The sequence below is a fragment of the Rhinopithecus roxellana genome, chromosome 16, assembly GCF_007565055.1.
Source record: "Rhinopithecus roxellana isolate Shanxi Qingling chromosome 16, ASM756505v1, whole genome shotgun sequence".
NCBI lineage: Eukaryota > Metazoa > Chordata > Mammalia > Primates > Cercopithecidae > Rhinopithecus > Rhinopithecus roxellana.
In genome coordinates, this window is record NC_044564.1 from 33,530,889 (window position 1) to 33,543,844 (window position 12,956).

General features: G+C 39.4%; 1 protein-coding gene across 6 annotated transcripts in view; it reads left to right on the forward strand.

Moving 5' to 3' along the window:
- NTRK2 (neurotrophic receptor tyrosine kinase 2) overlaps positions 1-12,956 on the forward strand; it is a 366,752-nt gene that overhangs the window by 29,432 nt on the left and 324,364 nt on the right. For all 6 annotated transcript variants that reach the window (XM_010378081.2, XM_030919805.1, XM_010378082.2 and 3 more), the window contains 4 exons: positions 4,028-4,102; positions 4,217-4,288; positions 9,867-9,935; positions 12,645-12,799. In XM_010378081.2, coding sequence (XP_010376383.1) covers positions 4,028-4,102; positions 4,217-4,288; positions 9,867-9,935; positions 12,645-12,799 — 371 coding nt within the window. The remainder of the gene's footprint in view (positions 1-4,027; positions 4,103-4,216; positions 4,289-9,866; positions 9,936-12,644; positions 12,800-12,956) is intronic.

Genomic DNA, 12,956 nt, shown 5'->3' on the forward strand with positions numbered 1-12,956 from the left:
GTGTGTTTGCCCACTGAGTCACTGAGAAGCCCTGGGGTCTGACTTTCCTGCTATTATTTCCTTTGTATGATTGTTGCAATCTCTGTCTCTCTTTCTTTCCCTCTGTCCCTCCCATCCTTTCTTGCTCTCTCTCTCTCTTTCTTGTCTTTCTTTTTTCTTCATAAATTTTAAAACTTCAAAAAAGTATAATGACATAATAATTTTATATAATTACATTCAAAAATGATAGTTTAACATTTTTATCTTTTTGATGCAAGTTGTTTCTCTTTTAATAAAATAGTTTAGCAGTTTAATAACATAAATGGTATAAAGAGTTTAAGTTATGTGTGTGTGTGTGTGTGTGTGTGTAAAACCCCAGACCCATTCTCCTTTCCCAAGGCCACCTTCCTTGGAATCATCTTTTTATACTTTGCATATCTACTTGACTGTGAACACTATGTGGTATTATTTTTCATATATTTTTAAAAGTTCACATAGATTGTTTTATATTACACATATGTATCAGTATACAATTTTGCCTATCTTCTTTCTCACTTAGCATGGCAGTGTCTTTCTGCTCAAATATGTAGATCTGATTTAATCTTATATATATATATATTTAACACACCTTATTTTAAACAATTTCTATTTCTTTGTGGATGGACACTTGGGTTGCTCCAGCTTTGACTCTATGACAATAAATGTTGTAATATTCTACTGATCATATTACAATGACTATTCTTGAGTCCATATGTGAGAACTCTTGTGTGAATACCTGGAATGGAATTGCTGGGTCATGAAGGTGCTGATTTATAATTTTCCAAGATACAGGCCAAGTGCTTTTCAAAGTAGTTATAACAATTTACACTTTCTCCAACAATTTCAGAGAAATTTCATCACATCCGTAGAAATGTTTTACATTGTCAGGCTTTAAACACTTTGTCAGTCTAGTGGGAGAGGAATAGTATGTCACTGTTATTTTAATTTGCATTTCACGTTTCTTGGGAGATGAGCAACTTTTCATGTTTCTTGGCCACTGAAGTTTCCCCTCTGTGAATCACCTGTTATTCACCTTACTGGCTTCTTTTTTAACCCTATGATTTGATTCTTCACTTAGTGGTAGCTAAAGAGAGTTTCTTAGGGGGTGGATTTCTTGAGCAGCTTGTAGCTGGCGTCTATATTGTGGACATGACTACGCATAGTAGCTTATGAGGGGGATTCTTGGGATCTACTACTAGAAGAGCCCTTGCTGAACTTTTAATCCAGCTCTTCTGTTGGCCTCTCCATCTTGGCAAGGAGAAAAATTTATTTATTTATCCAGGGCATTCTTGCCCCCACAGTAAGGGAGTATTCTGTAGTGACCATTTTTCATCACTTCTTTTGATGGTTTTCAGCAAAATTTCCTGTCTGGTCTTAGATTTCGGAATAGTGGTGCTTTGCTTAATTGGCTCATTTTCATCTCATGAATACTGTGAATTTACCATTGACCAAATTTATCCTCATCTCCTTCTTTCTTGGGCACTGGTGACTAGAAAGCATAGAATTAAGCTTGTGTGTGTGTTTTTTCTTCCTAACAAGTGTATGCATTTCTAAACCGAATTCCTGGCTCCATTGACATCTCTTTATTTTTTATTTATTTTTATTTTTAAATTAAATTATCTTTTTCTTTTCTTTTTTTTTTTTAAGCCCACATAGTTTTGTACAATCCATGGACATCTGTACCCCTGTCTTTCCTCCTCTATGCCTTCCATTTTTATTTGCTGGTTCATTGTATTCTATTGAATAAGATCGGGGAGTTGATAAATTAAATGTCTGATGAAAAATGAAAAGAAAGGGCAGAAGTAACAAAAAGTTAAAGATGAGTGCCTTGTGCAGATCATGATAAAGTCCTCACTGAGTTCCAGGCCCTTGTTGTGAGCATGGACGATGCAAGGATAATCCAGGAAAAGAGTGAGGAAGAACTCTCAATGACTTCAGGACAGTGACAGGAAGCCATGCTTACGGAAGGAGTGGACAGTCTTGCCTGGAAGCCTAGATTGTGACACCAGGGGAAAACTCGCCCACATTATCTATCCTTTTTTGCTGTCAGTTGCATGAGAAAAAAGTATTAACATTCAGGGCTCTTTGGAACGCAGTTCTTATTGTGAGATCATTTAGAAGAGTGAGGTCACTGTGATCTCTATTGAAAATGTTGGTGAGAAATCTTGCAAAAATGCATCTAAAGTGTGATAACTCGGAAACACTTGATATTAAAAATTGAGCATTCCTTTCAAGTCTTAAAATGTTTCCTTCTATGTGTGATGGGAGGAGGGAAGGGAACGAAAGCTTCCTGCACATTTATTAAGTGTGCCAGGCCCTGGGTATAAGGGACAGCCAATAATTTTTTCAGAAAAAGTCACCATTCTATCTTGGAGGCTGGTTTTTTATGCAACAGGGGACAATGTTTGTGTGGATGCTTTTAAAAATATTTATCTTTGGTGTAATTTTGTCTTCTCAGAGAATCTACTTATTTTTATTTTTAAAATTTATTTTCTAAAAAGAGGTGCCCAAACCCTTACTATACAGCTTGTCATCATTTTCCTCCTCACAGTGGCTGACCTATAGATGCTATATGTTCCTCCCCATCATTTAATATTTTTTTCATTTTAACTCACATTGTTAACAGCAGGGCTACATATTTGTTTTCAGTGTCTTAATTGGAATATGTTATATATCTTAAATTTTTTCAGGAAGAAAGGGGAGAATTCGTCTTGCATAATTTCTTGTAGTACCTTTGTAACTCCAAGTACAGTTCATCTGTTCCTCCATCTGTCCATCCATCCATCCATCCATCCATCCATCCATCCATCCATCCATCCTTTGAGTACCTACCTGGTACTGGGTAGTGAGCTAGGTGAGTTATAAAACAGATCTAACTGTCTCAAAGACATTGTGATCTAAGAAAACTGAATAGAGAGGTATTTAAATAACTGTAGTACAGGGTAGAGTATAGGAAATTCCACGATGATGGTTTTAATAGCTATTTGTTTGTATCACTAGGGACGTTACTGATTGCAAATGATAGAAAGTAAGATCAATTCAGGTTCGTGACATCTGGCCTCAGAGACAGTTGTATCTAATGGCTCAAGTGGTGTTTTTAGAGTTCTGTCTTGTTAGCTCTGCTTCTTTCTGTGGACTGACTTCATTTTTGGACGGTCTATTTCCTTGTAGCAGAAAATTTCCCCATGGAAGTCGCAGGCCTGTCCCATCCTTCAGCTATGATCCCAGAGAAAGACAGAGACCCTCTCTTTCCCAGCATTCATTTATTTAATCTCAGGGAAGACTCCTCTCGGTGTAATTGAGGTCATGTGCACATCTCTAAGACACCAACGTGGCCAAAGGGATGGAGTTTTCTCTATCCACCCCTATATTGGAGGGCTTAGGGGGTGGGGGAGGGAGGAGTGTTCCCACGGAGAATGCGCTAAGGCCATATGGAGTTTGTGAAATGTGGTTCATCAAAGGAAAGATTGATATTGTTACTGACAAAGGCAGAAGGAGGAGATGCTGGGCCAGGAAAATAGAGAAAAGAGGACGGGGTAGGGGAAATGCATTTTAGTATTTTAGGAGGTAAAGGAGGGAGTGGCTGTTTCTCTTGAAATGTGAGGAAATATGTGACTTTTCTTGTGCAGTGATGACAGTAGCATCTCTGTGGCTCTCACCATAAAAGTAGAAACACCTTTGAGAGGAGTAGATACATTTCCATGGTATTTTCACCTATGTACACTGGTGATACTCTGAAAGGGAAAGAAAAGTGAAATTGTTGGGTGAAAGACGATAAAACAGGAGAAATGAAACCCAGTGAATTGGTTGTTGACCATGAAACCTGGTCAGTCATGGTTTCTGCTCAGTCATGCTCAGTTTTGCTCTCCTGCCATATTTTAAAAGATGGCGGGGCTCGGATGGGTGTGGAGGGAGTGCCTTGGACACCTGGGTGAGGTGGATGGGAGTTCTTCATGGTGCTGCTGCCTACATTCTGAGTCACTGCGATTCACTCTCTGCTTTGTTACAGTTTCATCGCAAATCAGAAAAGGTTAGAAATCATCAACGAAGATGATGTTGAAGCTTACGTGGGACTGAGAAATCTGTGAGTACTCAGGACCAGCACACATTATCTCAGAGATTTTTCCTATTGTCTACTCTGGTCAGGCAGGCATTCACTGGTTCGTTCTAATATGCGTGAAATTATGCGTCTTCACAGGACAATTGTGGATTCTGGATTAAAATTTGTGGCTCATAAAGCATTTCTGAAAAACAGCAACCTGCAGCACATGTAAGTAGAGATGGATTCTTTTGCTTCCCAGGACCCATTTTATTCAATATTTCCCCCCTCTGTTTATTTTCCTTCTTTTCCAACTCGAAACCTTCCTTTTTAAAGTTAGTATAGCTGTGATAATAGCTTAGAAACATTAGCTCTGATTTTGTTTGATTGTTTGAATAGCTTCAGAGGGGTACTTAGAACAGGCTGTTTATTCCCTTTCATGAATTTCTGGGCCAGTTCCATCTTGGACAGAGCAATAGGCTAGCAGCAAGGAGTCTGATGTGAAAACTGTGTCCTTGCACAGAGTTCTTGATTTTCTTCCTTGGAATCATGACATGCTCCCTGGAAGACATCAAACCAGTGGAACTGAAAGAAGCTGACTTGGCCTTGGCCTTTATAGGGAAATAAAAATTACTGGTGTTTTTCCCCTCACAATAGGATTCTCTTTTGAATCTTCATTTTCCCAAAGTCGTCTGTCATGAATTGATAAAGGTAGAGAAAAATCAATCATGGGACATGCCAAAGGTACAGAAAATCATTAATAATGGGAACTGTTTCCCCAAAGTCTTATTGATGCTTTGTCCACTGAAGTCAAATGGAAATATGGACAATGGGAACTGTTAGCTTGTTTGTTGCTAAATCCTCTAGATGATGACATTTAAGTCCATAAGCCGTGGCTTTCCTGAGAGATATCTTCATTAAACTAAAGATCACCTAAGTGCAGAATATTTATGCATCTCTGAGCACAGACTCAGAACTCCCATTCCCTGAGTTTTTAGTGGAGCTTCTACCACAAGGTTGTTGCCTGCATTCATGGATTCTGTTTTGCTGTACCAAATTCTCTTTGCAATGATACCTTACATATCATAGTCTATCTATGGGACCCTCACCTGGAATATTTCACATGATTTTTTTCTGATAATTGGTAGGGCAGATCTTTTTATTTACATTTCATAGATAAAATAAGAGTGAGGGTTTCCAGCTTCATCCATGTCCCCACAAAGGATGTGAACTCATCCTTTTTTATGGCTGCATAATATTCCATGGTGTATATGTGCCACATTTTCTTAATCCAGTCTATCATTGATGGACATTTGGATTGGTTCCAAGTCTTTGCTATTATGAATAGTGGAAACCATCATTCTGAGCAAACTATCGCAAGGACAGAAAACCAAACACTGCATGTTCTCACTCACAGGCGAGAACTGAACAATGAGAACACTTGGACACAGGGTGGGGAACATCACACACCGGGGTCTGTCGCAGGGTTGGGGGAGGGGAGAGGGATGGCATTAGGAGATATATCTAATGTAAATGATGGGTTAATGGGTGCAGCACACCAACATGGCACATGTATACATATGTAACAAACCTGCACGTTGTGCATATGTACTCTAGAACTTAAAGTATTAAAAAAAAAAAAAAGAGTGAGGGAGTTCTAGGACTTGCTCAGATTTACAGATCATAAGTGTCAGAGTTATGACTCCAGGGCCAACCCCTCTCCATGTTCTTACGTTAAGAGTACAGGAAATAAAATCTGTGTCATCCATATAATTAGAGAATCAGACTTTCTTATAAGGTTTGTCCTCTTTCTTTTTTTGAGAACAGTTCCCCAACTGATTTCTATGCCAGTTATAAGAGAAACCATTCTCTTTGAAGCAGATTGCCTGAACACTCTATTGAAATTTGTTGATATTATGGAAAATATTAATTTCATAAAGCCAATATCACAGCTTCACATTTTATAGGTGGCATTAATGATGAAGTCACTTTAAAAATACAGTCTGTAAATTAAGACATAAAACATTCTGCAAAAATGTGATAAAACTCCAGGGAACTTTATTAACACATTTCAATTAAATGCTTTTTGGAATCATCTCTGCAGTCTGCACAAATCCTTGCCTGCACAAATCTGATGGCTGCGTAGGCCTCGATAGCATAAACAAGAGAGAAGTTGGAAAGAAGAAAAAGGCAAAATGCTCTAATGCAGTCACTTAGATGTAATTAATGACCTCAGTGGTTAAGTTCTGGTATTTTCATTACAGTTGACCTTAGACCCAAATTACTCAACAACTGCATTTTACTGGCTCTTTTATCACATCACTTCTCCTAATGTTGTGATTTGGACAGTGGGCTCTGGCTAATTACAGTTTTATTAATAGACTTACTTATTACTTCACTTTGCTTTGTATATTTTCCTTGTTGCATGCTATTTCTATGAATATGAAAGCCACCTTGTATATTTTTTCATGTTGATATATGATAGAATGATTTTGGTGCTATTCTTTGTGCAGTATACAGCTTATACAAAGTCAAATATCTGTCCCTAGCTTCCAGAGAAGAATTATTTTAAAATGGGAAGCTAAAGGGACATACATATCTTACACAGTTTTCTTAAGAAGCAAGAGTCGGGATGTCAATCATTGATCAAATTGCAAAAACGCTACTAATATTTGTAGCGGTTATTGAGTAGTAAGACAGAGAGAAATAGGCAAGTATCCGGCAGTCATGAAGAGGTCATCAGATGGCAGATGGCAGTAAGCTTCATATATTCACAGGAGAAAAGAGGCTCGTAATCACCAAAATCTGAAATTAAATTAAGTAGTTTGCTTTTGAGAACAGTAGGGAGGAAGGAAGGAATTAAGTCAGGTGTCTGCCTATCCGGATCTTAGACCTAACCTCTGCTTATGATGGAGGACTCTGGGGACAAGCTTGGTTGGTGGTCCCCTGATTTTCCACATGCAAATTGCACTCTTACCTCAAATATCAAGGCAGTGGGGTGCAAGGGAGCTGATAACAAAATTTGTATTAAAAGCTGTTTCTCTGTACCCCTGGGATATACTGATGATCTCTTTGAGTTTCCCCAGCAATGTAAAAACGCATACAAGATCAGTCGATTTCCCTTTGGGTTTTAGGGAAATTTAAAAGGGATCCTCTCTCTCACTTTCTTCACTCCTCCCCCTACCCTGTCCATATTAGCATCACATGGGGACTGCCCAGAGCCCCAGAGAGTGGTCACTGCGTTATTTCTTCATGCCTTTAATTCCTGCCCAGCCCCTAGGAGCCCAGGGACTGTGAGAAAAGCTGGTATTTGTGTTTTCCAGGGACTTTGCAGAGGTGCTAATTAGCTCCCTTGCAAAGCTCTATAATCAAACAGTAAGAGGATTGTTGATTTTTTTCCCTCCCCTCTTCCTCCATTTTGGCTTTTGGCCCCAAAAATAAGTGTGGTTCATAAGACTCATCTTGTTCTTTGGCCCATAACCCCGCTCTTTGCGGTGCTGCTGGCGGCCCCACAGAGGCAGCAGCTCCGCGGGGCGGCCGTTTTACCAGCAGACAGGGAGACCCTTCACCCTAAACCTCCTTTCTTCGCTGCCTCTCTCCACCTTTTTCTCGAGGAGGAAAGCAGGTTTTTGGTTTTTGGTTTGTTAGTTTTAGAAAGATTGGGACTTCCGATGAAAGCATTTGTGCCTTAGAAACTGTGGAAAAGATAGGCAGACTGACTTTTCAATGCATTGTAGACCAGTGAAACCCATTCTTTTCTTGTTTGTTGGTTTGTTTTTGCTTAGTTTTAAGAAGGAGTCTTGCCGTTGCTGCCCGGGCTGGAGTGCAATGGCGCCATCTTGGCTCACCTCAATCTCTGCCTCCCGAGTTCCCGCAATTCTCCTGCGTCAGCCCCCCAAGTAGCTGAGATTACAGGCGCCCGGCACCACACCCGGCGAATTTTTGTGTTTTTAGTAGAGACGGGGTTTCGCCATGTTGGCCGGGCTGGTCTCAAACTCCGAACCTCAGGCGATCCACCAGCCTCAGCTTCCCAAAGTGCTGGGTTTACAGGCCTGAGCCACTGCGCCCGACCGAAACCCATTCTTAATTCACGTTCCAAAAGAAGAGACTTATGTGGGCACATTTTACAACTTCCTGGTGGATTATTTTTTCACGTGGGTGAGCACTTTATACTCAGTGTGAAGCGAGAAGATGCACGCCTAGAAGGAAGGAGGGTACCCTTGTGTAGGTAGGGGTTTGGATGAGTGGAGATCTCAATATAGAATTAAACTGGGAGTGGACACACACATTCATGATTTGTGAGACACCAGAGTGGTAGGTCCTTTCTCATCAACTGACTAGCCCTAGTTCATGCTTTGGCTCCTGGTTGTAACCCCAGGACTGTGTGACTGATCAGACACACCAGGATACTTCAGTGATGACTTCCTTAGGCTGACAGTGAAGAGTAAGGGGCCAGGATCACTGTCACCCTCAGGTGTCATGTTTTTTATTTTTATTTTTATTTTTTATTTTTATTTTTTTTGAGACGGAGTCTCACTCTGTTGCCCAGGCTGAAGTGAGGTGGCACAATCTCGGCTCACTGCAAGCTCTGCCTCCTGGGTTTACGCCGTTCTCCTGCCTGAGTCTCCCGAGTAGCTGGGAACACAGGCGCCCGCCACCACGACCGGCTAATTTTTTGTATTTTTTTTAGTAGAGACAGGGTTTCACCGTGTTAGCTAGGATGGTCTGGATCTCCTGACCTCGTGATCTGCCCGCCTAGGCCTCCCAGAGTGCTGGGATTACAGGCGTGAGCCACCACGCCCGGCCAGATCGCATGTTTTATCCAACTGTCAGCCCAACACTTGCCTTCCTGGGCAGGAAACATACACTGAAAGACTCATCAGCTTCCTCCGTTTTGTAGAGGTCTTGGCTGTTTTTATGAAAGTTGATGTTTGTTTTACATTCATTTTATTTATTAAACACATCTGTTGCCCAAGCATCGGACACTCTTTAAATAAATTTAAACAATAAACAAATTTGCAGAGTGAGTCAGCTGCCAGGGTTATGCCTCTGAATTTCCTACCCCAAAATCTCATGGCACTGATCATTGGAAACTCTTTTATCGAATCAAATTATATGTTTGGAACATGTCAGCAAATTATTATTTTTTTAATCACAAATATATCTTTTTATTGTCTGGTTGGTCCATATCTGAAGACGGTATGTCTTCAGATTTCAAGATGAAATCTGATGTATTCCTTGTTATCTAATTTTCTTTGTTCTCATCGTGGAGATATTCGGTTATCTAGCTCATATGTCAACAATCTCAGTAGTGTTTTTTCATCAATAAAATGTCTTTCATATAAAGACATATTGAATTCAGTTAAAATTCAGAGTTTTGGATGCCACATAATTTCAAAATATCCATGATACTCTTTAGTTTTAAGGCATCTTTTTTCCCTACTGCGTTTATAGTTTTAAATTTTATTTAATGTTACATATCTTCCTATTAATTGTTCAAAAGATCAGGATTTCTATGAGATATATAACTTGGCTCCAAATCAACATATGAAAAATAAGCTTTTGGGTGAAAAAGACATTAAAAATACACAATATATTTATGCTACCCCTCCCTGCAAAGAAAAAGATACAGACAAGGTTAGAGGAAAAACTCAGCTATCACTCTAAGTGCAAGAGAGAGAGATGTGGATGTAAGTAAAGCATGCATAATGGTCAAATAAAATTGTATTTTGTAAACAAAATCTCTGAATACTGTGTTCCTAAAATGTAACATTTTAAATTCACGTTTAATGTTTTTGATTCCTTTCAGCAATTTTACCCGAAACAAATTGACGAGTTTGTCTAGGAAACATTTCCGTCACCTTGACTTGTCTGAACTGTAAGTAACGATTTTGTGTGGCATTTGGGGAAAACTTTTCAAAGGAAGGGGTAATTCAGTATTTTTCTTTTAATGAGTGATGTTGCAGATCTATTTTTGTATCAAATTCTCGAAAAATGATTTCTCAAGTTTCAGTCTCTCAGTCTTTTATTCCCTCATGGTTTATTATTTCTCATTTTAAAAATTCAGTAATTAAAAAAATAGAAATCTCAGTAGTGACATATCATTTCTGGTTCGTTTAAATGTTGTTTTTACATAAATAATTTCTAGTAGAGGGAAAAAAGAGAAGAAGAAGGGGGCTTTGTGTGAAAACAGCTGTATACTTTATATCTCACAGCATCTGTTTGGTTCCTATTGGATTCAGGCCCTAAAGTCAAGCAAACCCATTCAAGGAGGAAATAAAAATGGGCAAAACTCTGCTCACTTTTGTCCATCTTAAGGATAGGGAACATTGGAGGAAAGGTAGTTCTTCTCTTTCCCTATCCATCTTTGTGAGATTTTCTTCCAGGTCTGTTACTGCATTATTTTTAAGTCCCATTTTTTTCTGTCGTGAAATGATAGAAAACATATTTAAAGGTGGTGACGACTAACAGCCAGGATTTCCAAGTGAGCTCAATTCCTTGCGTTGTCCCCGTTAAACAAATATGAACTGTTGCCATTCTTATGGCAAGGCACCTCAAAGTCTCCTAATGCAGAGGCTTTATGGGGCAGATGTGGGCCCAGGAAGAGGCCTTTGAAGATTAGACAATGGCATTTGCTTAAACTCTATGTTGCTTGAATTGTGAAGTCTTTTCATGAAGATCCATCCTTATTCACAAGGAAATTGTGCAGATTGGAAGATGTCACTGCTGGAGAGACAACAAGTTAATAGGTGTAATGGGTGTTATATGGTGAAAGTCTTGGCAATTGGCAATTATTTGGAATAAAGTGAATTCAGGGCATTGAAGCACTAATGCTTCTAACACAGGAATAGGCATAACAAACTAAAGGAAGATATATGAGACTGGATAAAGTACTTGGTGTAAAAATTTTGGGCAATATTGTTTAAAATTTTCGTGCTGGATTAAAAATTTGAGTTTCAATTTCAAATTTATGTCTCAATATTCTTCTTGAAGCATATTTAATCCATTGATTCAACCAATGTTAATTTTGTACCTATCACAAATCAACACGATATGGCACAGGGCCATGGGATAAAGGGAGAAACGTTTCCATGTTCCTGGATTCTGTTATCCAGTGGGAGAGGTAGAAACCTAAAGATATAAGTGTAATGTGCTGTCATAATCATTGAGCTTGCACAGTAAGCTGGAGAAAGAAGCCAGCTGTGCACCAGTGTTGTGTTGTCATATGAACATTGCTGTATTCGTAATTGAAACATTCCTTTCCTTCTTTATCCCTTCTGCTGAGTTAATGATATCCTCTTTTAGAAAGACTCTTTAGTTTTGCATGTACTCAGAGCTCCAGGAAGCATTTTGGATGAGTGGCATTTAAACTGGTGGTGGGTCTTTTCTGTGTTCTTTTCCATATCCCATAACATCAAATCCCATTTTGGTGTTGGAGGGATACTTGGAGGTGATCAAGCAGACACAAATTAAATGAATCTATCATGATCACATTTTCCCCTAAGAAACTCCTGGAAAAGTCTCCAGGGATCCCTGAGATTCTTAGAACCCAACCAGAAAACCACAGGACTAAATGATGTGGCAAAGTCCAGGTCCTGTCTTCACGGAAATCTTAAGTATTGTGGTTAATGCCAGGCAGAGTCTATGTAACGATTTTAAATGGCCTCATTTAAAGGCTCATTACCATAAATGGAATTCATCTTAAATAGGCCACTGAGTATTATAAATAAGCATTTAAAGATTTTTTTTTTTTCCTTGTGGTTTTTATTTTCCTCTTGACTACTTCCTCTTTTGCCCATTGCAGGCCACAGGAGCCAGGCAGCAGGGCTGAGGTCTGAATGGCGGTGGCTTTCCGCCCACAGTGGTCTAACACAGCTCAATCTGCAGCTCAGTTGCCTTGCCCTCAGAAGAGCTTGCTGTGCGTGTGCGTGTGTGTGTGTGTGTGTGTGTGTGTGTGTGAAGGTCTGCAGCTCCCTTTCAGGTTCTCTCTCTCACCTTCACTCCCGCTCTCTTGAATCAATGAAACTGACTGTGATTGCATAATGCAGAAAGCTAGGGGTACCAGCCTTCTGGCATTCACACTTTAGTCTTAGCTTTGTACTTACAGTCTCATTTTAAATTGAGATGAGATTCTTCTGCCCCCTGCTGAAGTTTGAGCTTAGAAAGTGGTAACACTTGAGCCTTTAGCCTGGTCAGAAATAAGTATGTTAGCATTCCTGAAAACTTCTTGTTGGCATCTTCTTAATAACTCTATCGTAACCATGATAAATTTGTCATGGCACCTTATTTTCCCCATGTTATGAGATGTTCTTTTCTATCCTATATTTTGGCGATTTCTCTCTGTATCTCATTTCCCCTGTTGTTCTGTAAGGTCTTCTGTCATTCTCCAGTGCTGTCTGCACATAGCAGATGCTCAGTAAGTATCAGATAAATGAAGGAATGATAAGTACTGTCATGCTAGGAAAGTGGTTTGACTTCAAAGCGTTGCTGGCTAGAAAGAATTCATAATGCTGTAGCATTTTACAAGCACCAGTGTAGCTAAAATGGAAAAAGGAACTTGATCTGTTGTCATTTTTGTTCCCTGTAGGATCCTGGTAGGCAATCCATTTACATGCTCCTGTGACATTATGTGGATCAAGACTCTCCAAGAGGCTAAATCCAGTCCAGACACTCAGGATTTGTACTGCCTGAATGAAAGCAGCAAGAATATTCCCCTGGCAAACCTGCAGATACCCAATTGTGGTAATTTATTTTTAAAGCAATGTGTTCTAGTTGCTATTAATTATTCTTATTGCCTTGGTGTGGTAGTCTGGGAAAATTACCACTACCTGGATTGTATATAGTATTCTGTTGATGTCTCCAGTGAATCAGACAACATTTGTGTGTAGTGTGGAGTAAT